A 20819-nucleotide genomic window follows, 5' to 3' on the forward strand; every position below is an offset into this window, starting at 1 on the left:
TATTTAATTTGAGCCTTAACAGTTTTTGTCAACACTAGAGGGCAGACCGCTCAAAAACTACTTCACATATAAAAAAATTGCACCTACACACACATTTACAGATGTAAATATGAGGGGGGAAAGCATCAGATTACCAAATAGCCTACCGTACATCTAGCGTCATGTATTCATTGTACTCATTGTAAATCTACTGTTTTCTAACTCAATGATTTTGGGAGCTTGCGGATTTGCAGTTGAACGTGTGGGCGAGCTGGCCTGTTTTAAATGCAGTGGGTGATAATGGACCTTATACAGTAGATCATCACTGCTCCAGGTCAGTTATGTGTCTGTGTTATTGAATCAGTGTGGGTAAGATGAGCCGATCCCAGATCTGTCCAAAAGCACACATGAAGAGGAAGAGTTCCGCATGGATATCTGTGACTGAATTATCCCACATCTGATCTCTCCAATCCTCATCCTCTCTCTCTCTCTCTCTCTCTCTCTCTCTCTCACACACACACACACACACACTTTACAGTTTTCTCTCATCCTCTTCCACCTGTTCCGTTCTCACACTCGCACACTGATGCCTCAGAGATTCATTTGGACTATTATTGATTGATTATATTATTTCTGAAGAAGAATACGCATCCTTTTATCACTGGGAACGCTTGTGGAATGCGCGTGACTGACGGAACGTCTCCTGAGCAAAACTTATCGGACTGTAAGATGAAGAGAGTCATTTTGTGGACGATACACTCGAGTAAAGATCTGCTTTTCAACACAAATTGAAGAAAACATATTTTTAACACGGCGGGATTTAATAAAACAAACGGAGGACACGGTGTTTTTTTATGTATTTTGTTTAGTTTTTATTTGTATTTTATAGGCCTATAGTAGCCAGTTTTTATTTTAAAATTGAAATAGTAAAAAATATATATCGCTATTATTTCTCATCGTTTTTGTAGGCTATGTTGTTTATTTTCTTAACGGCTAAGAATCAACGCCTGCAGACTCAGCATGTGGAATAATGCCTCCTTTAAAACTTAACTCATCATATAGCAGCATATATTCATGTTGTGACTGAACTCGAGTGCACTTGGATATGGCGAACACTCTGGAGAGAGAGATCCTGGAGCGGGAGCTCCGTCCACGGCTGTGTTATTTGACTAAAGGAGATCGTGGGTACGGGTTTCATCTGCACGGAGAGCGCAACAGTGGAGCGCAATACATCCGCAAGATCGAGCCGGGCTCCCCGTCGGACCTGTCCGGGCTCAGGTCCGGCGACCGGGTGGTGGAGGTCAACGGGGAGAACGTGGAGGGAGAGACTCATCAGCAGGTAATGAGAGAGGAGAACCTCCCACTAAACAAAATTATGTCCAAAAGACGTCTTTTCAACGTCTTTGTTACAAAAATCGGACGTTGAAAAGACGTCCACTGAGCAGCCAGAATGAAAGTTTTTATGACGTCTTTTTTTGACGTGTTCTGCACGTCCGATATAGACGTTTATCGAACCTTCGTACAAGTTTAAAACTAGTTCAGATGTGGCCATTGTGGACATATTTCAACATCATTTATGGTCTCATTTAGACATAATTACTTTGACTATTGCTGTCAGATGATCTTAGTGAGAATTAACAGAGGTTTAGATGTTGATATTTGTTTAATTTGAAGTGTCACCATTGTGGTGATCAGTGTTTGCTTTAGTTGGGCTCTTGGTCCTCTTTCTTTAACTTTTCTTTGGCTGCTGTAACAGTGTGTTTGTGTAACACAATTGTTGTGGCAGAGAAAGCCTAGAAAAAGTTTGAGGTGTTATCAGCTCAATGTTGATGATGACATAATCATCACAAAATGGGCATCTAATATTGTGTTTAAAGTTTTGTGTTTATATTTGGCATTAATAACCACCAACCTTGTGGAACTGCATTATTGGTGCCAAAAGCATTAAAATGATCACTTATTTGAATGGTGTATAAAAAGCATGTGCAAATGTATCATATAGTCACACACAGACATCAAGATTTTGCATATGATTCACAACAATGGTGACAATTTAAAATAAAATAAAAGATTCATGCTGCAATGCATGATGGGTAGCTTTCATAGTACAAAACTCATCCTTAATTCCCAAGCTTTTTTTGTTTTGATTGTCACCGTTGTTGTGATTCATATCCAAAATCTTGATGTCTGTGTGTGACTACATGATACACTTGCTCAAAACATCATCTGCACATGCTTTTTATACACCTTCAAATAAGTGATAATTTTAATGCTTTTGGCACCAATATTGCAGCTCCACAAGGTTGGTGGTTATGAATGCCAAAACATCTGACAACATTAGATGCTTGTTCTGTGATGATTTCATCATCATCAATAAGCTGAAAACAGCTGATCTTACTTATTATTGGCTTTCTCTGCCACAGCAATTGTGTTTTAAAAACACAGTTAAAGCAGTCAAATAAAAGTTAAAGTAAAAGGAAAGGGGACCAAGAGCCCAACTAAAGCAAACACTGATCACCACAATGGTGACACTTCAAATTAAACAAATATCAACATCTAAACCTCTGTTAATTCTCACTAAGATCATCTGACAGCAATAGTCAAAGTAATTATGTCTAAATGAGACCATAAATGATGTTGAAATATGTCCACAATGGCCACATCTGAACTAGTTTTAAACTTGTACGAAGGTTCGATAAACGTCTATATCGGACGTGCAGAACACGTCAAAAAAAGACGTCATAAAAACTTTCATTCTGGCTGCTCAGTGGACGTCATTTCAACGTCCGATTTTTGTAACAAAGACGTTGAAAAGACGTCTTTTGGACATCATTTTGCTTAGTGGGCTGTTGGACCACTTCACCTGGGGACGTGTCCCAAAAAAACCTAGTGAGATGCCTACCTAGACATCATCCTGTAAGGCACGCCATTCGGAACGCGCGTGAGACCCGCAATGCTGTCTAGATAGGGATCTGAGTATGTTTTGAGACACTGGTCGTGTTGTAGGCTATTCCACACTAACGTGACAAGAGTTAATGTATATTTGCTTAAGATTGTATCATTGTGTGTAGATGTTAAGAAAACAGTTGTCTCGCCTCTGCGAAACCTACGAAACTTTCGCCTCCACCCTAACAAACATTTACCGTGGCCGTGGTAACCACATTTTACTATAGTTATTACTGGGAAAAACTATAATAAATAAATAGGGGACCGCCTTGAAATAGTGCAATACGTTTATTGATTTTTGTCTTTCTTTTTACTGTTAGTGATATCTAAAATGATGGTGATCCATAGTAGCCTACAATAAATTTGTAAAATTATAATACCATGCTGAATGACATAATATTCATGCACCATAGCATTTATATGGTATAGAGCCCTTAAGGGACATGGTTAATGGTAAAAAAAAAAATAATGAGATGCAAGTAAAAATGTCATTTCTTCTGCTTTCTCTCATAAAACTTTTGCGTTCCCCAAGAAACTTTGCATGCCCTAGCAAACCTTTTGTTGCTCAGAGAAAGTTTGATTTCTCTAGCAAAACTTTTGTATTCCTCCGAGAAACTTTGTGTTCTCTAGCAAAACGTTTGTGTTCCTCCGAGAAACTTTGTGTTCTCTAGCAAAACTTTTGTGTTCCTCTGAGAAACCTTGCGTTCTCTTGCAAAACTTTTGTGTTCCCTGATAAACTTTGCGTTCCTGCGAGTAACTTCGCATTCGCTAGCGAAACTTTTGCACTGGCACGAGAAACTTTGCATTCGCTAGAAAAACTTCTGCGCTCCTGCAAGGAACTTTGCGTTCGCTAGAGAAACTTCTGCGCTCCCGCAAGGAACTTTGCGTTCGCTAGCAAAATGTTTGTGCTACAGCAAGAAACTTTGCATTCGCTAGCAAAATGTTTGCGTTCCCCCAAGAAACTTTTCGGAAGTAACATGAGGTGGGAGGAAAAATTTTTAGTTTCAGTGATTTTGCAAGAGAATGCAAAGTTTCTCTGGGAACGCAATACCTTTGGGAGAGTACGCAAAAGTTTTGCGAGCAAACACAAAACCATTAAAGCAACACTAAGGAAGTTTTCCTCTTCGGTCGCCCTACAGGTTGGAAGCGGAATTGTCCATTACCGCTGTCGTAACTTATTTTTATTTAATTGCCGCCTGCAGCCTACTGTCCCGCAGCCTACTGTTTATCTAGTTTATCTTTGGAATGAACGATGTCCACAGACAAGGTAGAGTATGTTGCATGATTTCATGAAAGTATGATGTATTGCGACATCAGAAACAAAGGAAAACTAAATAATGACTATTGTAACGCTTGACGTAAAGCAAGTCAAATTTGTAGTTTTCTTATGTCTCATTCGAACTACAGAAACGCGACCCGGTTTGGCAAACTTGCATAGTGCGGTTATAACAGATATAGGGCTGCAAAGCAAATCCAGAAGTGCCTTTCACCCTGTTACGACTTGATGAACCACTGATACGATTTTGGAAACATTATTTTAAGGTAAAAAATGTTCCTTAGTGTTGCTTTAAAAATATAATTTTCCCTCCCATGTCTCCTCAGGGGCTCTGTATTATGGTACCCCTCGGTACCTCAAAGAATAAAATACTATGATTAAATTGTCAAAAAGCGAGTGGTAATGCCATGGTACTGTGTGATACGTTTCAGTGGTTCCTCTTCTCTGTCTCAGGTTGTGGAGCGGATCCTGGAGGTGGAGCACCGCACCAGACTGCTGGTGGTGGACCGGGTCACAGACGAGTTCCTGAAGTTTCACGGGCTGCCGTGTACGGAGGAGAGGGCGATTGAGATGGGCTCTCTGTCTGCTCGTTCCTCTGCGGCGTCTTCTCCCCGCGCCTCCCCACGGGACCCCGCCACGCCTATCTACAGCAGACAGAGCTCAGAGGGCATCTTCATTAATAAGGTATTATTTTCATAAATGTATCGATGTAACTGAGCCGTCGGTTTCAGGATAGGTGGACTTGGAAACATGGCATGTCGTGGCCATACCTTCTCCATACATGCACCTTCCTCTTGTGTGAGTGAGAGTCTTTGAGAGGAAGTCTAGGGGAAATCCAGCCCAGAGAGGAGCTGTGCGCTATATTTAGATCATACTGTATGAAGAATAGGGTTGGGAATCGAGAATTCAGAATGGTTCATTCAATTCCATGTGCCACATTTTGTTTATTCCGGACCTTTGCATGCTCCAGAAGTGCTTGTGTTGTGCATGTGCTCTTCAGGGGAACAGTTTTTGGTCTAATCCAACCCTCAATGTAAAACGGGAGGAAATGAATGTGTCACTTGATAGAAGTTAGTCAAATTAGGCATGTGAACATGTCAGGTTACGTGACATCTTTGGAAACCAAAACTATGCAAAGCAGGGCTGTTATTGTTAACTAATACTAAAAATAAAACCTTGAAAAAACATTTTCATCACTCAAAACTATTAGTGAAACTATCATTCAACTATTAAGGTTCTTTATTAGCATCTATGAAGAACCTTTAACATCAATGGAACCTTTCAATCCCACAAAAGGTTCTATATAGTGGAAAAGGTTCTTTAGATTATCAAAAACAAAATTCACACTGAGAAAAAATGGTTCTTTTAAAAATTGTTGGGGAACCAAAAATGGATCTTTAAAGGGGTCAAGACATGAGAAATCAAATTTTCCTTGATCTTTTGACATATAAGAGGTCTTTGTACCATTAAAACATCCTGTAAATTTCATAGCCTAAAATATCCTCCTCATTATAAACAAAGCATTTATTTAATCAAACTTCAAAAACGGCTTGTTTGGATATTGCGGGATCTGTGACGTCACACGGGCAAATAGATTTGCATATGACTGCCTCCAGAGCAATACATCGACCAATAGTTTTACATTATTGGACCATAGGCCCCGCCCACTAGCATTCAGTCACTTAACGGCTGACATTTGGTTACACTGGATGGGAGCGTTGCATTGTGTCACGTCAAAAGCAAAAAGAACGCATTATAATCAGTGACGCTGTCTACACTGGATACAGTATACAGATGCTTTGTCTGTAAATGACAGTTTTATATGGATAATGTTTTGAAAACAGCGAGTGGGCAATTATACTGTTTCCTGTGCGTTAGCCAATCATAACAGTAGCCGTTTACTGACAGGTATTAAAGGAGCTGCCGTTTAAAAACGGATCATTTCAGAATGAGGGTTGAAAATAATAGTTGTTCCATATAATAGACAAATATATATATTGTGCAAAAAACCTTTACTAACGTTATAAGTGGACCTCAAGGAACATATTAATGATCCCTTTAATGGCATCGCTGGGAAAACCCTCTTTTTAAAGAGTGTATATGTTTAAAAAAAGCTTATGCAGTTTATGATCATTATAGTACGTTGCAATATTTGATTTTGAGGACAATCAGACCTTTTGATTTGCGCAGATGTGAAATCAACCAAGCTTAAGATTACATGTGAGGTAAGAAATGAGGGATACATTTAATCCACCCAAAGACACTTTCTCTCTCACACACACACACACACACACACACACACTCAGCTCTTTATAGACGACCTGTGCCTCGATGTGTCCAGGTCAGGTGAGGTGTTCACAGCAGACGGATATAGGATCAGCACACAGCAAGAGTCCTGTAAGCCATGAAATCCAGTGATAGTCAACATGCAATCATGTTATTGTTTGTTTTATTTTTAGCTGCAGACTTTCTGAACGCCATCTGCAATGGGATTCAATCCAACAACCATCTAACAGTGTTTGAGAGAAACTAAAAGTAACTAAACCAATTAAAAAGTGTTGCTTTTCCAGTAACAAGCCATTTCTGTATTCTTTCTAGAGTGTTTTCTAGTTTTATTAAAGGGATTTTCACAGCTGGAAAGATGAATGTGTATTTAAATTGGGTCATTTATGTAGTAGAAATGTGAAATTATTTTAGAAGTTGGTGCCTTCTAGACTGAGAAAAGCCAGAAAATGTATTTTTGGCTCATGTTGATGAAAGACAACAACTCCCAGAATGCACTTGTTTCGCTGCCCTACGAGGCCACTCCCAAGCCACGCCTACCGGTTACAGAGGGCAGTATTGGAAGAAATGATACGACTAGGCTACTAGTCGACTCGAAACTGAAAAGACGCCGTTTTATCGTGAGATCCCCCTATGGGCGGGTTGTAAACATGCGGAACAGCTCCTACTACTGGCTGTAGTCTCAAGCCTCGGGCCAAAAAAGCCTCAGATGACGCAATGACGATTTTTGCGTCATCTGAGTTTTTTTTCCAGACACACAATACAGAAATCTCTCGTCTCAGGGAGACATGAGGGAGGGAAGCACGGTCATTCACAAATACTGTCGTCATTGCTAATCATTGCAAAATTGCAAATCATTGCAAAAATCGTCATTGCTAATCAGTGAAGTTTAGAATCCCTTTAAGGCTGGTACACCTACACTACACAACTTTGGCACATATCTTTGCCCCAATGCAATGAGCCTGTCTGCAGATTTCGGTCAGTCGGAGCTGACAAATTTCACAGAAAACTGTGTAGTGCATGACGGTTTGGAAGGCGTGGCCTTTTAAGTCCGCGTCCTTCGAAGGATGCAGCCTCTGAATTGGGACATAGCTACAGACTCTGACTTTTCAGCGTCAGATTATGATTCCGTCCAGTTGGAGATCAAGCATGTTTGATATTTTGAGCCAATTCTAGAACACATTATTTTATTATTTTTTGGTCATGCGTCTCCTTGCAACAAGGCAAGTTTTTGCATTCTGACGTTGCATTCGGAACAATTTGAAAGTCTGGCAGTATGTGATCCTTAATCATTTAGTGTATTCACACATTTCCCCCCTTGAGCTTACACATGACACTTATAACTTCCCAAAATGGATTGTGTCAGTAAAAGAAAACCATTCTAATTCTAATGTTTAGAAAGTTCAAGATTTTAAAAGTCATGTAGTGTATTTCAGCCTGTAGTTATGAGCGTAATTTATGTGTTCAAGTTTGATGCTGTGAGCCTCGCTGAACCCTTCCTGACTTTGCTTCATGTAAATATTGATCTGATTTGAAGCTTTTGTAATAAATCTGACTCTTAATTCTAATTAGATGAGCCATATTAATGAGCCAAGTAGCTTGGCAACCATGAACAGCCTGTAATTGAGCTAATTAACTGAATTACTTGGTGGAAGAATTGTTGAGTCTTATTAGTATTACTGAATCTATTTATGTAACTTGCTACAAATTGCTGTTGTTGTCATTATGTAAACAAAATAAGCCATCTGAGGTCTCATGTTATGTGTTTTTACCACAGTTAAAGTCCCCCTTTGGTGAAAATCAAGGTTTTAATATTGTTTATATGTCTATGTGGTGTTTTTAATATGATTTAAGACAAACCATGTGTAAATTCATAAGTCAACACCATTGTTGAGTATTTTCTCTCAAAAACACGGTTTGAAATCGCTGGTGTTTCTGACGTCACAAACTACCTTGTAACCAATCAGATCAACATGTGATCGTCAACGAGTGGATCTCTGAGCTGGAGTGAGTGAGTGGAGGCGGGGCTCATTTGCATATTCATAGAACCGCGTATACTAAATGATGCAAGGGTGTAGAGTTACATACAAGCTATGTTAAGGCATAAAGAAAATTTTTCAAGGAAAAGATGCTTAAATATGTCTATTTTGGTGATCAAAGACGAGTTTTAAGGGATAAAATGATTGACTACAGGGGGACTTTAAGGGAGCTTCAAAAACATTACTTGTGGCTTATCTTATCATTTTATATAGAACTTTATGATTATAGTACTGAACTTTTATGGACGCCGATCATACCTTCAAGAGGCTAGTTTGACTGTGATTTAACTCATTTAAATTATGAGTAGGTTGTGTCTTGGCAAACAGCAGTTTCAAAGCAGCTTCCTTAAACACTGGCATCTGACTGCTCACAACACAAACAATACTGGCATTCACACACCTGACCACTGAAACGACTGAGTACAGAACTGACCACGGACTGTATTGTCTTCTGGTATTTCTCTCAGAGTCCCAGCAGCCCTGGAAGAGTGATGAACGGCTCCCCGCTCTACAGAGCTTGTGCCCGTCTGGCGTCGCCCGTGTTCCTGTCTCCGCCGTCCCCCAGTGAACCCAAGACTAAACCGGAGACTGAACTCTTCACCGAACTCAATGTCAAATCCAGCGTCACGCCCGAGACTGAACCCGTCTGTGACCTCAGCACTGATCTCAGCACTGATCTCAGCACATCACAGACCAGCACGCAGGTATAGTAAAGCCCATTAGTCTTCTGTGTGAAAGCGGCAATGTCTTTATTATGTAGATCTTCAAAGTCATTTTCGACATAGTATTAGTATTGGTAGATATATGTACAGAAATCAGAAAATCCAAAAGAACAATTTGATTAGTTTAATGCATCCTTGCTCAATAAAAGTATTAATTTCTTTATATTTTTTTCTTAAAGTCCCCCTGTAGTCAATCATTTTATCCTTTAAAATTAATCTTTGATCACCAAAATGACGTTTAAGCGTTTTTTCCTTAAAACAGCTTGAATGTAACTACACCCTTGCCTCATTTAGTATACGCGGTTCTATGAATATGCAAATTAGCCCCGCCTCCACTCACTCGCTCAGCTCAGAGATCCACTCGTTGACGATCACACGTTGATCTGATTGGTTACAAGTTAGTTTGTGACGTCAGAAACACCAGCGATTTCAAACCGTGTTTTTGAGACTGTCTTTGGTTCACTGCAGTTTTAAGCAGAAAATACTCAGCAATGGTGTCGACTTATGAATTTACACATGGTTTGTCTTAAAGCATATTAAAAACACCACATAGACACATAAACAACATTAAAAGCTTCATTTTCACCACAGGGGGACTTGAAAAATAAATAAATATATATATATCTTACTGAGCCCAAACTTTTGAACAGTAGTGTATATGGTAGGTACACTATAGGTACTGTTTATCAAACTTAATTATGACTGTTATTCACGCAAGAAACCTTGACTTGCATTACACACTAAAATATGTCCTTCATAATTTGAAGTTAAGGTAGAAATAGCTCTTTAAGGCAACACATTTTCACTTTTTGCAGTTCAGGTGGGCCTTGGGAAAAAGTAAAATGCTATAAAAACAGCTCTCTCTGTCTCTCTTCTTTCATTCGTTGTCCTCATCCTCTCTCTCGGTGACCTTAATTCTCATTTACCTGCTTTGTTCACACACTCTCTGGTCCGGGGTATCTGATTTCTGGGAAATTTTCCCAGAATTCAGTGAGAGTGTTGTTTCGTGTGTGTGTGTAAGATTAGATTAAGCGGCGTCTCACCCTCAGGAGGTAATGCACATGTGTGTTTGTAAGGCGAGGTTCTTCAGTCACTCGTCCCCATGGGACACTAACAGACACCACCCTTGTATTGTCTTAGAATAGGAAGTGACATGGTGTCTCACACAATGTCCCTTATTCCTGCTGGGCGTCTTTCACTTCTTGAAGGAAATGAGCCAATGGTCACGCACACACGCTCGCACGTCCTCGTGAAGGTCCAGGGTCCTGTATGTATCATATAATATACCAGACAATCTTCGGCCAGAAACTTTACGCAAGTACGCAGACTTGAATACCTGAAGAAGGAACTGCAAGTACTCAAGGGAGCTGTAGTTTTCATCCAATGTCTGTCATTAAACCAGAAGTGCCATTGAACTCTATTGGTAACGACGGATCTTGTGACCATAGTTGGCTTTGGGAAACACACCTCTGAATGAGAAAATTGGCTTTTTACATTCATGCACCCCACCCAAACATTGGTGAGAGCATAATCATAATAGTGATGAATATAAATAAAATATTAATTATATATACCTATGGCAAGCCGTTTTAACTTTTATTCATTTCCAGGATATGAATCCTTGATATCAAAAATCAAATTTTCACTAGTTAAAATGATAGTTATTGATATCAGGTATTAGATTTCTACTAGTAACAATGGCTATTTTTGATACCAGAAATTACATTTCCACTAGTAACAATGCTAATTCTTGATGTCCACAATTAAATTTTCACTAGTTAAAATGATAATTCTTGATATCAACAATTTAATTTCTACTAGTAAAAACTATAATTGTTGATATCTGTAATTGTATTTTCACTAGTGAAATGTCACCATAGGCTGCCATTCAAAATCAATTGTTGATATCAAGAATTGATTTCTTACTAGTTGAAATTCCAGTTTCACATATCAGAAATACAATTCTTACTGGTAAAAACCTTTATTTTTGATATCAAGAATTCAGTTGTCACTAGTTGAAATGTCTATTCTTGATATCAACAATTGAATTGCTACTAGTAACAATGTTCATTTTTGATATCAATAATTCCATTTTCACTAGTGACAATGTTAATTTCTGATATCATGAACGTGATTGTTACTAGTAAGAAAGCCATTTTAGATATCTGAAATTATATTGATATCAGAAATACATTTTCAGAAATCAAAAATTAAATTTTTTACTAGTAGCAATTCAATTGTTGATATCAAGAATAGACATTTCAAATAGTGACAACTGAATTCTTGATATCAGTAATTCGCATTTTTACTAGTAACAATGTAATTATTGATATCAAAAATTATATTTCTACTAGTAAGAAATCAATTCTTGATATCAACAATTGATTTTGAATGGCAGCCTATGGTGACATTTCACTAGTGAAAATACAATTACAGATATCAAAAATGTAATGCTTGATATCAACAATTCATATCCTGGAAATGAATAAAAGTTTAAATAGCTTGCCATAGTGGTCCAGGGTCACATATATGAACAAAATGCAATTTGGCATATTATGATTTTTACGTTGACTATTAGAAAGGAGTTCATTTTAATTTTAATTAAAGTGATTATTTTAGTGAGATAAATAAGCCTAAATGATTGCACAAAACATGTATAATGTTATTAAAGACAGTTGTACCATTGAATATTTTTAAATAATATGACAGCGTTCTTTTCCATGAGGGGGTTTGGCATCGGGCGGATCGTTAAAGAACGCGACACACACGTCTCCCGGACATCCTGTAGATTTCAACCAATCAGATGACGACTTGAAGTGTTTAGACAGGAAGTGATCATCTGAACAACATGTAAAACGATCAAATACATACAAAAATATTAATGCCACAGCAAACTGTCTTAACAGAAAACCCCAGAAAAATAGTGGAAAATGTCTTTGATGAGAATTTCTGTCCGTACAAATACAAATGATTTCATACCTAATTATAAGGATTAATATACAGTTAAAGTGGACTGATTGCACATCCAGACAAAACCTGTAGCAAACACTTTCACTGTATTCCTCTGCTTTATTTAGTAATTGGGTTTCATTAGCTAATTATTAGCCTAAAACAGTCAATTTTCCAGTTTTGTTGACCTAACGGAGCATTATATTTCCGTTCTGTTGTTTTTCTCTCTCTCCAGGAGGAGGCATTTTCGGAGGTGGACACGGTAACGAAAGACCTGCGCCCTCGACTGTGTCACATGACCCTGGGCGAGCAGGGCTACGGCTTCAACCTGCACTGCAAAAAGTCCCACCCGGGTCAGTACATCCGCTCGGTGGACCCCGACTCTCCAGCGGAGCACGCGGGACTGAGGCCGAAAGACCGGCTCATCGAGGTGATCGGGAAGGGATTACATGAGCCTTGATTAGCCCAGATTAGCAGCACTGGATCAGATTAGATTAAACCGCTTCTGGAGAAAGACAGATTAGCCAATCGAAGAGAAACGCCTGGATGTTTCTCTGTTTGGTTTGTTCACTTTGTGAAGGGAGGATCCCGTTTTAGAGCAGGGAGTTAGTTTGCTTTTATTTCAGTGTGCGTGCGTGTGTGCGTGTGTATGAGTGAGTTTGCGTGTGTGTGAGACGCCGTGATCGTCAGAGAGAGAGCAAATCCGTCCTAATGGATTAAATTTGCAGCCGTTTTCTGTAATTATCGAAGACAGATCAGTAATTATGACTGACGAACAGCGTATAATCCAGTCAACTGTGTTTGTCTCTGAAGGCTTTTGAGTATAAATAGCAAAACACTTATTTATAGGAAGTAATTCACTTCACAAATTAGTAATTCACAAAATAATCATGAATTAATGTTTAAGATTTAATAGCTCCATCTCAAATGGCAACTTTCAAACTAGATTCGTGCATTTTTTTTAGGTAAACTACATCACAAATGGTGTGGGACGTCGAAAGTTTAACACGTAAAATTACATTCAGCATTAATTAATCTCATATAAACTTAAACAAAGCTGTTCAAAGCAACATTAGGAGGAAAAAGCATCACTGGTTTTAGACGTGGCACTTTCTGAATAAGATTCCTCAGAAGTCTTATGACATGGCTGGGACGCCCTGCATGTTTGTCTGCTTTATTAATAAGTCACTGACAAACCGCATATTATTATTTCACGGTAAAACACCCTTCCTCCTGTGTGAACGTCAGGAAACCCCACATACTTTCACATGCATTACATCAGTTTTCATGCGTTTCACCAGCCACAGGAACCCACACACCCCAAACACTATTATCAGACAGAGACAGCTGGAAGAGAAAAGTCAGATGAGAGTTTGGGAGTTATGTAAGGCTTCTTCAAACAGAGGAAGAGGAAGAGGAAGTGACATGGCCTCAGTCTCCACCTGCTGGACACATGCTGACCCACAACTGTGTGTTGCACCTGACAAGTTATATAGTATACATAAAATCTATTTAATATTATATTTAGTATATTAGAATTTCAATAATATTTATGTATAATAATATTAACACATTATATTTAAATGTATATATTAGTGCTGTCAAATTAATTAATCACGATCAATCACATCTAACATAAAAGTTTTGTATATATATATACACACACACATATTATATATTTACAAACTTTTATGTTAGATGTGATTAATCGATTTGTGATTGATTGATTGACATGATCAATCACATCTAACATGAAAGTTTGTATATGTACTGTATATATATATATTTGATTTGACAGCACTAATATATATATATATATGTATGTATAATAAATAATATAGTTCAGTATAAGTGTAAAGATATGTACAGGTTTAGTCTCTCTTCCGTCTTGTTTTAAAGTATTGAATCAAATAATATATACATAATTTAATTTAATATGATAATATAATATATTAAATTATGATGTTATAAAAATAATATATTTAGTATATTATAATAAAATATATTATAAATAAATACATATAATCAATAATATAGTTAAGTAAGTATAATCTTGTGTACTATACGTGACCCTGGATCACATGTCGCACGGGTATAACTGTGGCAATAGCCAACAATACATTGTATGGGTCAAAATTATCGATTTTTCTTTTATGCCAAAAATCATTAGGATATTAAGTAAAGATCATGTTCCATGAAGATATTTTGTAAATTTCCTACTGTAAATATATAAAACATTCATTTTTGTGAGTGAATGCAGCACAATCGCCAACATAAATGGACAACTTTAAAGATGATTTTCTCAATGTTTAGATTTTTTTGTACCCTCAGATTCCAGATTTTCAAATAGTTGTATCTCGGCCAAACATTGTCCTATCCTAACAAAGTAATCTCTCGTGTGTGTCTCCAGGTGAACGACTGCAGTATTGAGGGTCTGCGTCACGCTGAGGTGGTGGCGCTGATCAAGGGCGGCGGGACAGAGACGCGTTTGCTGGTGGTCGATCCAGACACAGATGAGCTCTTCAATCGACTGGGCATCGTGCCCACATCTACTCATCTTAAAGGTACAGAATGGGCTTTTGCGTGTCAACAAGTCAAGTCACCTTTATTAATATAGCGCTTTTTACTATACAGATTCAGTTTCAAAGCAGCTTTACAGAGATAACAGGAAAATAATGCAAAAAAGTTTGTTTCTAGAAGAAAATAGCATCATAGTCCAGCTTAAGATGGTTAATTTTTGTTGTAAAAAAGATATTAATTTAGTTAATTTATATATATAGCCACTCTCGTCGTCCAGCTCAGTTCAGTTCTCATATAATGGTGTCAATGCAGGCAGAGCAATAATATTGCTGAATATTAAATTGAATGTTCATAAAACATGCTCATACATCTGTCTGGCAAGTTCTGGAGAAGTCCACAGAAGCAAACTAAACTGGAAAGATGATATTTAAATGCTTTGTGTTTTTCTAACTCCACCTGACTGGCACTTGTTCATTATAAGGAAAGCTTATGCAAAACATGGCGATGCTCTATGCAAACATTACTAATGTTCAGGGCAAACACTCGCGCTACAAAGAAGCCAGTTGGTATATGGCGTGTCATATGTATGTATACAATCAGTTATGACTGTAATTATATTTCTGAATGATTTCCTTCAAACAGAGGACTGTGTGGACGGGCCGATCATAGAGACGAGCACAGAAAGCCCTGTCTCTGCTTCCCCGCCGCTCCCACAAGCCCCCAGGATCTCTCCACCAATCATCAACATCACACTGACAGATCCACCAATCACAAACGGCTCTCCGAGACACCAGACTCACAGAAGCTCCTCGTCCCGGTCCACTTTATCAGAGACGAGCGCTGAACTCAGCAGCTTCGACACCAGCATCAGGGTAAAACCACTGGAACAAACTTCACAACTTTTATTATTATTATCATCGTTATTATTATAGTTGCCACAATTATTGTTGGTAACAATTTTATGATGACATATTTTTATTATCCTAATCATTTATTAATAGGGTAGATGATTAATTTAATAGTGAGAATAGTGTTGTTGTTGTTGGTAACAATAATAATAATTTAAGAGTATGAAATATTATTAATGAATTAACATATTATTAGTATAGTTGTTGTTGTTGATATATAATAATAACTGATTGATATGATATATTATTATTATTATTATTATTGGTAACAATTAAATTAACAATTAAATGTTAATTAAGGATTCTTTTAATGTCTCCCATGGCAGAATTTGTCTTGGATATTGGAAATTATGTTATAATAATAATAATACAATATATTATGTATTAATTAATTAATTAATTAGAATAATTATTATTATTATAGTTATTATTATATTGTTGTTGTTATTAATTCATTTAATAATAATTATTTATTGTTGGTTAACAATAATAATTATAATAATAGTAATTTAATAATTTGATGTAATATGATGATTATTGTTGTTATTATTCATTTTATTAATCATAATCATATTAATAATAATTTAATATTACATTTTAATATTGTATATTATTAATACATTTAATAGTAAAAAAAAAATAGCAGTTTTTGGTAAAACTAATAATAATTGAACAATTATAGTTATATTTGTGGTTGTTGATATTAATAATAATAATTGAACAATATGATATATTATTCATTTTATTATTATAATTGATTATGGTAACAATAATATTAACAATTTTATAATTATATATTATTGTTATTATTAATTTCAATAAGAATCATACTAATAATAATTTAACAGTATGTTAAATTATTTAAATAATTTATTTATATATCATTAGTATATATTATTAGTATAGTGGTAACAATAATAATAATAATTTGATAATTATACATTATTATTATTATTATTATTAAAGTTATTTTGAATGTCTCCCATGGCGGAACTTTGTCATGGATAAAGGAACTTCTGTTACAATAATAATAATAAATTAATATGGTATATTATTAATTTAATAATACAATGTATTATTAATTAATCAATTAAAATAAGAATTATTATAATTATTAGTATGTGCTTCACTGTAAATCTTGTAACTCTCTTTTTGCTAGTACTTTATGGCGAAAAAATCTAATACAAAACACAAAATATCTATACCTTGAATGCAGAGTTTGTCACTTTGAATAAAAATGTAACAATGTGCAAAGCCTGTACAGAAGGAAATATGTACTGTAATGTTGCTCATGTTAGCTGAGATAATTTAAAAAGTGCATTATTTAATAGAAAACTTAAGTAAAATGCACAATACATTTTATTTTAAGCAATAATGCATGTGAATTACAACTTGTTTTATCTTTTCATAGCTCACAGATTCTGACCATCAGTCCAGCGATGACGCCCGCAAACCAAACCGAGATGTGAGATCCGAGGAGCGAGATCCGTTCCGGCAGAGCGGTCTGCAACTGAGCCTGACCGCGGCCGAGGCCAGGCAGAAAGCCCGGGCCAAACGGGCCAACAAGAGAGCGCCCCCTATGGACTGGAGCAAGAAGCAAGAAATCTTCAGCAACTTCTGAGGAGCGCACACATCTGAACGCTCACCTCAGATCTACGCAGATCAGACCAAACACATGCATCTTAGATTAGATCCACTTCCCGAAAGGACTGAGATTATTCATCTTTCATGAAAGCATGAGAGGTTTGGATTCAGACCGTTTTATCTATGTTTTGCACTGAAATGCAACAGGTTGACATCGTGCTCGGTGTTTAACTGAGCTTAATATGGCATTTTGTTGCTAGTAAGTGTTTAACGTTCAGCCAGTTTCCAGACAATAGCACAAGTTCCCTTCTGACATCGCAATTCTACTCGACGGCAGTTTCCATGTTGAGAAAATGGGGAAGGAGAGTGAGAAAACTTAGTTACAAGGCAGAAACAGTAAGAAGGAAAGGCAATGTGAAAAGAAAGTGTCATCGTGATAGTGAAAGTGAACAAAAGATGGGAACGCTAACGCTAACATGTAGACTGAACGTCGAGCTGGGAAGCCGAAGGTTGCAAAGCTTGTTCAAGCCCCTGAAGAAAGAAGTGCCATCAGCGAATGTGTACAGTAAGTTTGTGTTGGAAGGATGATAAGAAGAAACAACAGTAGACGAGAGAAGGTTCAGTCTTCACACTAGACTCCAGTAAACACTGGTGACTAAATGGAGATCTGAATTGAGTTCATCTATTTGCTAAAACCTACATAAAAAATCACTATTAGCAGACAAAATATTTTTCCTTCAGGAGACAGATCCAAAAATACATGATGACATGATCTTGAACGCCCCGATTTTCAGCCAATCAGATGCTCTCTAGAATAAGAGCTTTTCATTTAAAAGAAAAAGAAAAGAAATGAGCCTCTCCCACACTAAACAAATAGCCTATTTATTTATTTGTTTTCTTGTCTTTTTCTCAGAAATGCTGGTTTTATTTTTCCATATGATACTGATGGTTTATTATATTATCACTCGAGAGTATTTACAGACACTATAGTTCAACAGGCTGCCATTATCAACTTGTATAGATTAATATTAACCAGTCTGTTTGAGCGGAAAGTTTTTTTTTGTTTTCTTTTTTACCTCATTTCAATCAAAAGTGAAACATTGGCTTTAACGGTGCATTAACACAAGAGTACAGAAATCTAGCTATGTGTATTAATAATAATAACGCATAATTATATATTCTGAAAACTTAAAAGTATAGACTAATACAACAATTTATAACTGATTACTGAAAAAAGACCTTATATTTTCATCTGAGGCATGTATTATGTGATATTAAGTCAATTTTGTTTCTTGTTAATGTATATAAATTGTTCTCATCTCATGTATGCTCATTTTCACACACTTATAAACAAAAATAAACCGAGTATTTTAGAGAGAAGTGGCTTTGATTTGATGGTGCAACTTCACGGTCTCTCTGCCGACCGCAGTTCTTCTGTCGCCCGCTAGAGACACACAGTTCATGAGGGGGAAACAAATGAAACCAGCACTAATCCATCTGATAACTTTCTACAACCCTTCAAAGCATTTAGGATGTGAATTATATTTGTTATGTTTGCAGACAGATGCATGTTTCTCAATAGTAATGGGTTCGTTTCCTCTGCTAATCTCAGTAAGTTAAGTGTGTGTCTTTGTATCTCGTTTACACTTCTTTCCCATCGTCTTCTCTCACCTCTTATGATCTCTTCATCTTTCTGTTCTCTTCCACTTCCATTTTAAAGGAGTTTTTCTGGGTTACACCGACTGTTAATTCATTCGGCTCCCTCTCACTGATAAAGAATTGTGTCCGAGCGGGAAACTTGCCTAGCAAACTCTCCTCATCTCTTGTAAGCAAGCAATGTGGTCTAATAAAAAAAAAATTAAAAAAAGTTTTAATCAGTATTTAATGAATAAATTTATTTAAGTTTCCAACAATACAATGCAAAGACAGATATAATTCCCGTTACGTCAAATAACCGTTATTTTGAGCTGATTCAGTAATTCACTCGACCGACTTTGTGTAGGAGTAAAACTGTGAAGTTAGATCAATATTGTTAATTGAATGATTATTATTTATATTTACATAATACCAATAATTTTAGAAATAATATGTCGGAATATTACCACACCCCCATATTGGAACATGGGTAGGCTACTGATTCGGTTTGAACCGATTCTTTGAATCAAACAGATTCGTTTAAAATAAATAGGATTTTCCTGAACTAAATCCCCTCATTTATTACTTAAAGCTTTGTGCACTATGCATTACATAAGTTCCTCAAACTAAAAATTTAAATATCTCTTTTTGTTTTGTTTTTAACCTTCTGGTGCTGCTTGCGTGGTCAAAAATGACCAAAATTGTTTGTTTTTTTATTTCAACGAAATGAATAGCCTACAGGCCGAATTTATTTTACTTCTGTAATGTTTTATATATATATATATATATATATATATATATATATATATATATATATATATATATATATGGATTTTATCATCCATATGATCCATTTATTACCTGTTAATCCCCTTTTGAACATAGACCTGGAAATGAGATTTCCAACTTAAATGGATAGTTCACACAAACATTAAACTTTTGTCATTTACTTACCCTTAAGTTGTTCCAAAACTGTATGAATTTCTTTAATCTGTTAAACACAAAAGAAGATACTTTGAAGAATGTCGGTAACAATAACCAAACAGTTGATGGGCCCCATTGACTTCCACGGTAATTTTTTTTCCTACTACAGAAGTAAATGGCTACCGTCAACCAGTGGCGTAGGTTTGATTTTGAAATTGGTGGGGACGGGGACATCAATATAAATATATTTTAAGTTTTGATCGAAATTATTGCTAAGGATATATCAGTGTCACTGGATATTGGTAGGGACACGTCCCTAGCGTCCCTACTAAATTCTACGCCCCTGCCGTCAACTGTCTGGTTACCAACATTCTTCAAAACATCTTCTTTTGTGTTCAACAGAAGAAAGAAACTCGGGCACACTGTCATTTAAACACAGGTTTAAATGTGAACTATCTGTGAACTGTCGTAAATCTTGAATGCTTTGCACTTAAATTTGGTCTGCCAAAAGAAGACATTTGGCAGATTATTGCTTGAGTGAAAAAAAGTGAAACTAAAAAAAGTTATAGAACTTTAAGTTTATTATTATAAAAAAAATGCATAAAAACCATGCTGCAACCTTCTGGTCTCTCTCTCTCGAATCCAATGGAAGTGACTTAAACTGCTATTCATCGACTGGCCACTAGAGACAGGCTCCAAAAGAGAGTCAATCCCATAGACCCCCATGTTAAAATGCCCAACTTTACAGCAGAAAAAAAAAAACGTTTACAGCCTGGGACAAAAAGTGGTTTTGGTCTATATAGCTAATTTTGCTATACAGCCTTCATAACTCATCCGTTTAAATTTAAAGTTCTGCATAATTAAGGGCGTGGCCACTTGAGTGACAGGTGGATTGCCATTATGTCACTACTAGCCGTCTGTTAGCGTCACGTCACCTCAGATAATCCCGCCTCTTTGCCCACTTTCATTTATCCGAGAGTGACGCGCTGCCAAGATGGCGACAGTCGGCTCCGCCCACTTTGGGCTTCAAAAATGCTCTTCAGAAACCTTCAGA

The 20819-nt window shown here is 36.7% G+C and overlaps 1 protein-coding gene across 1 annotated transcript; it reads left to right on the forward strand.

Annotated features, from left to right (window-relative positions):
• Positions 1-169: 169 nt before the first annotated feature.
• Positions 170-19051, forward strand: nherf2 (NHERF family PDZ scaffold protein 2). Its single transcript, XM_084105157.1, has 7 exons — positions 170-1318; positions 4655-4885; positions 8991-9227; positions 12430-12624; positions 14605-14758; positions 15357-15586; positions 17034-19051. Exons 1-7 carry the CDS (start codon positions 1085-1087, stop codon positions 17241-17243), a joined length of 1491 nt encoding a protein of 496 aa, XP_083961283.1. The 5' UTR covers positions 170-1084; the 3' UTR covers positions 17244-19051.
• The last annotated feature ends 1768 nt before the right edge of the window (positions 19052-20819 follow it).

Source organism: Abramis brama (assembly GCF_963993115.1).
Source record: "Abramis brama genome assembly, chromosome: 2".
In the NCBI taxonomy this organism is placed as follows: domain Eukaryota; kingdom Metazoa; phylum Chordata; class Actinopteri; order Cypriniformes; family Leuciscidae; genus Abramis; species Abramis brama.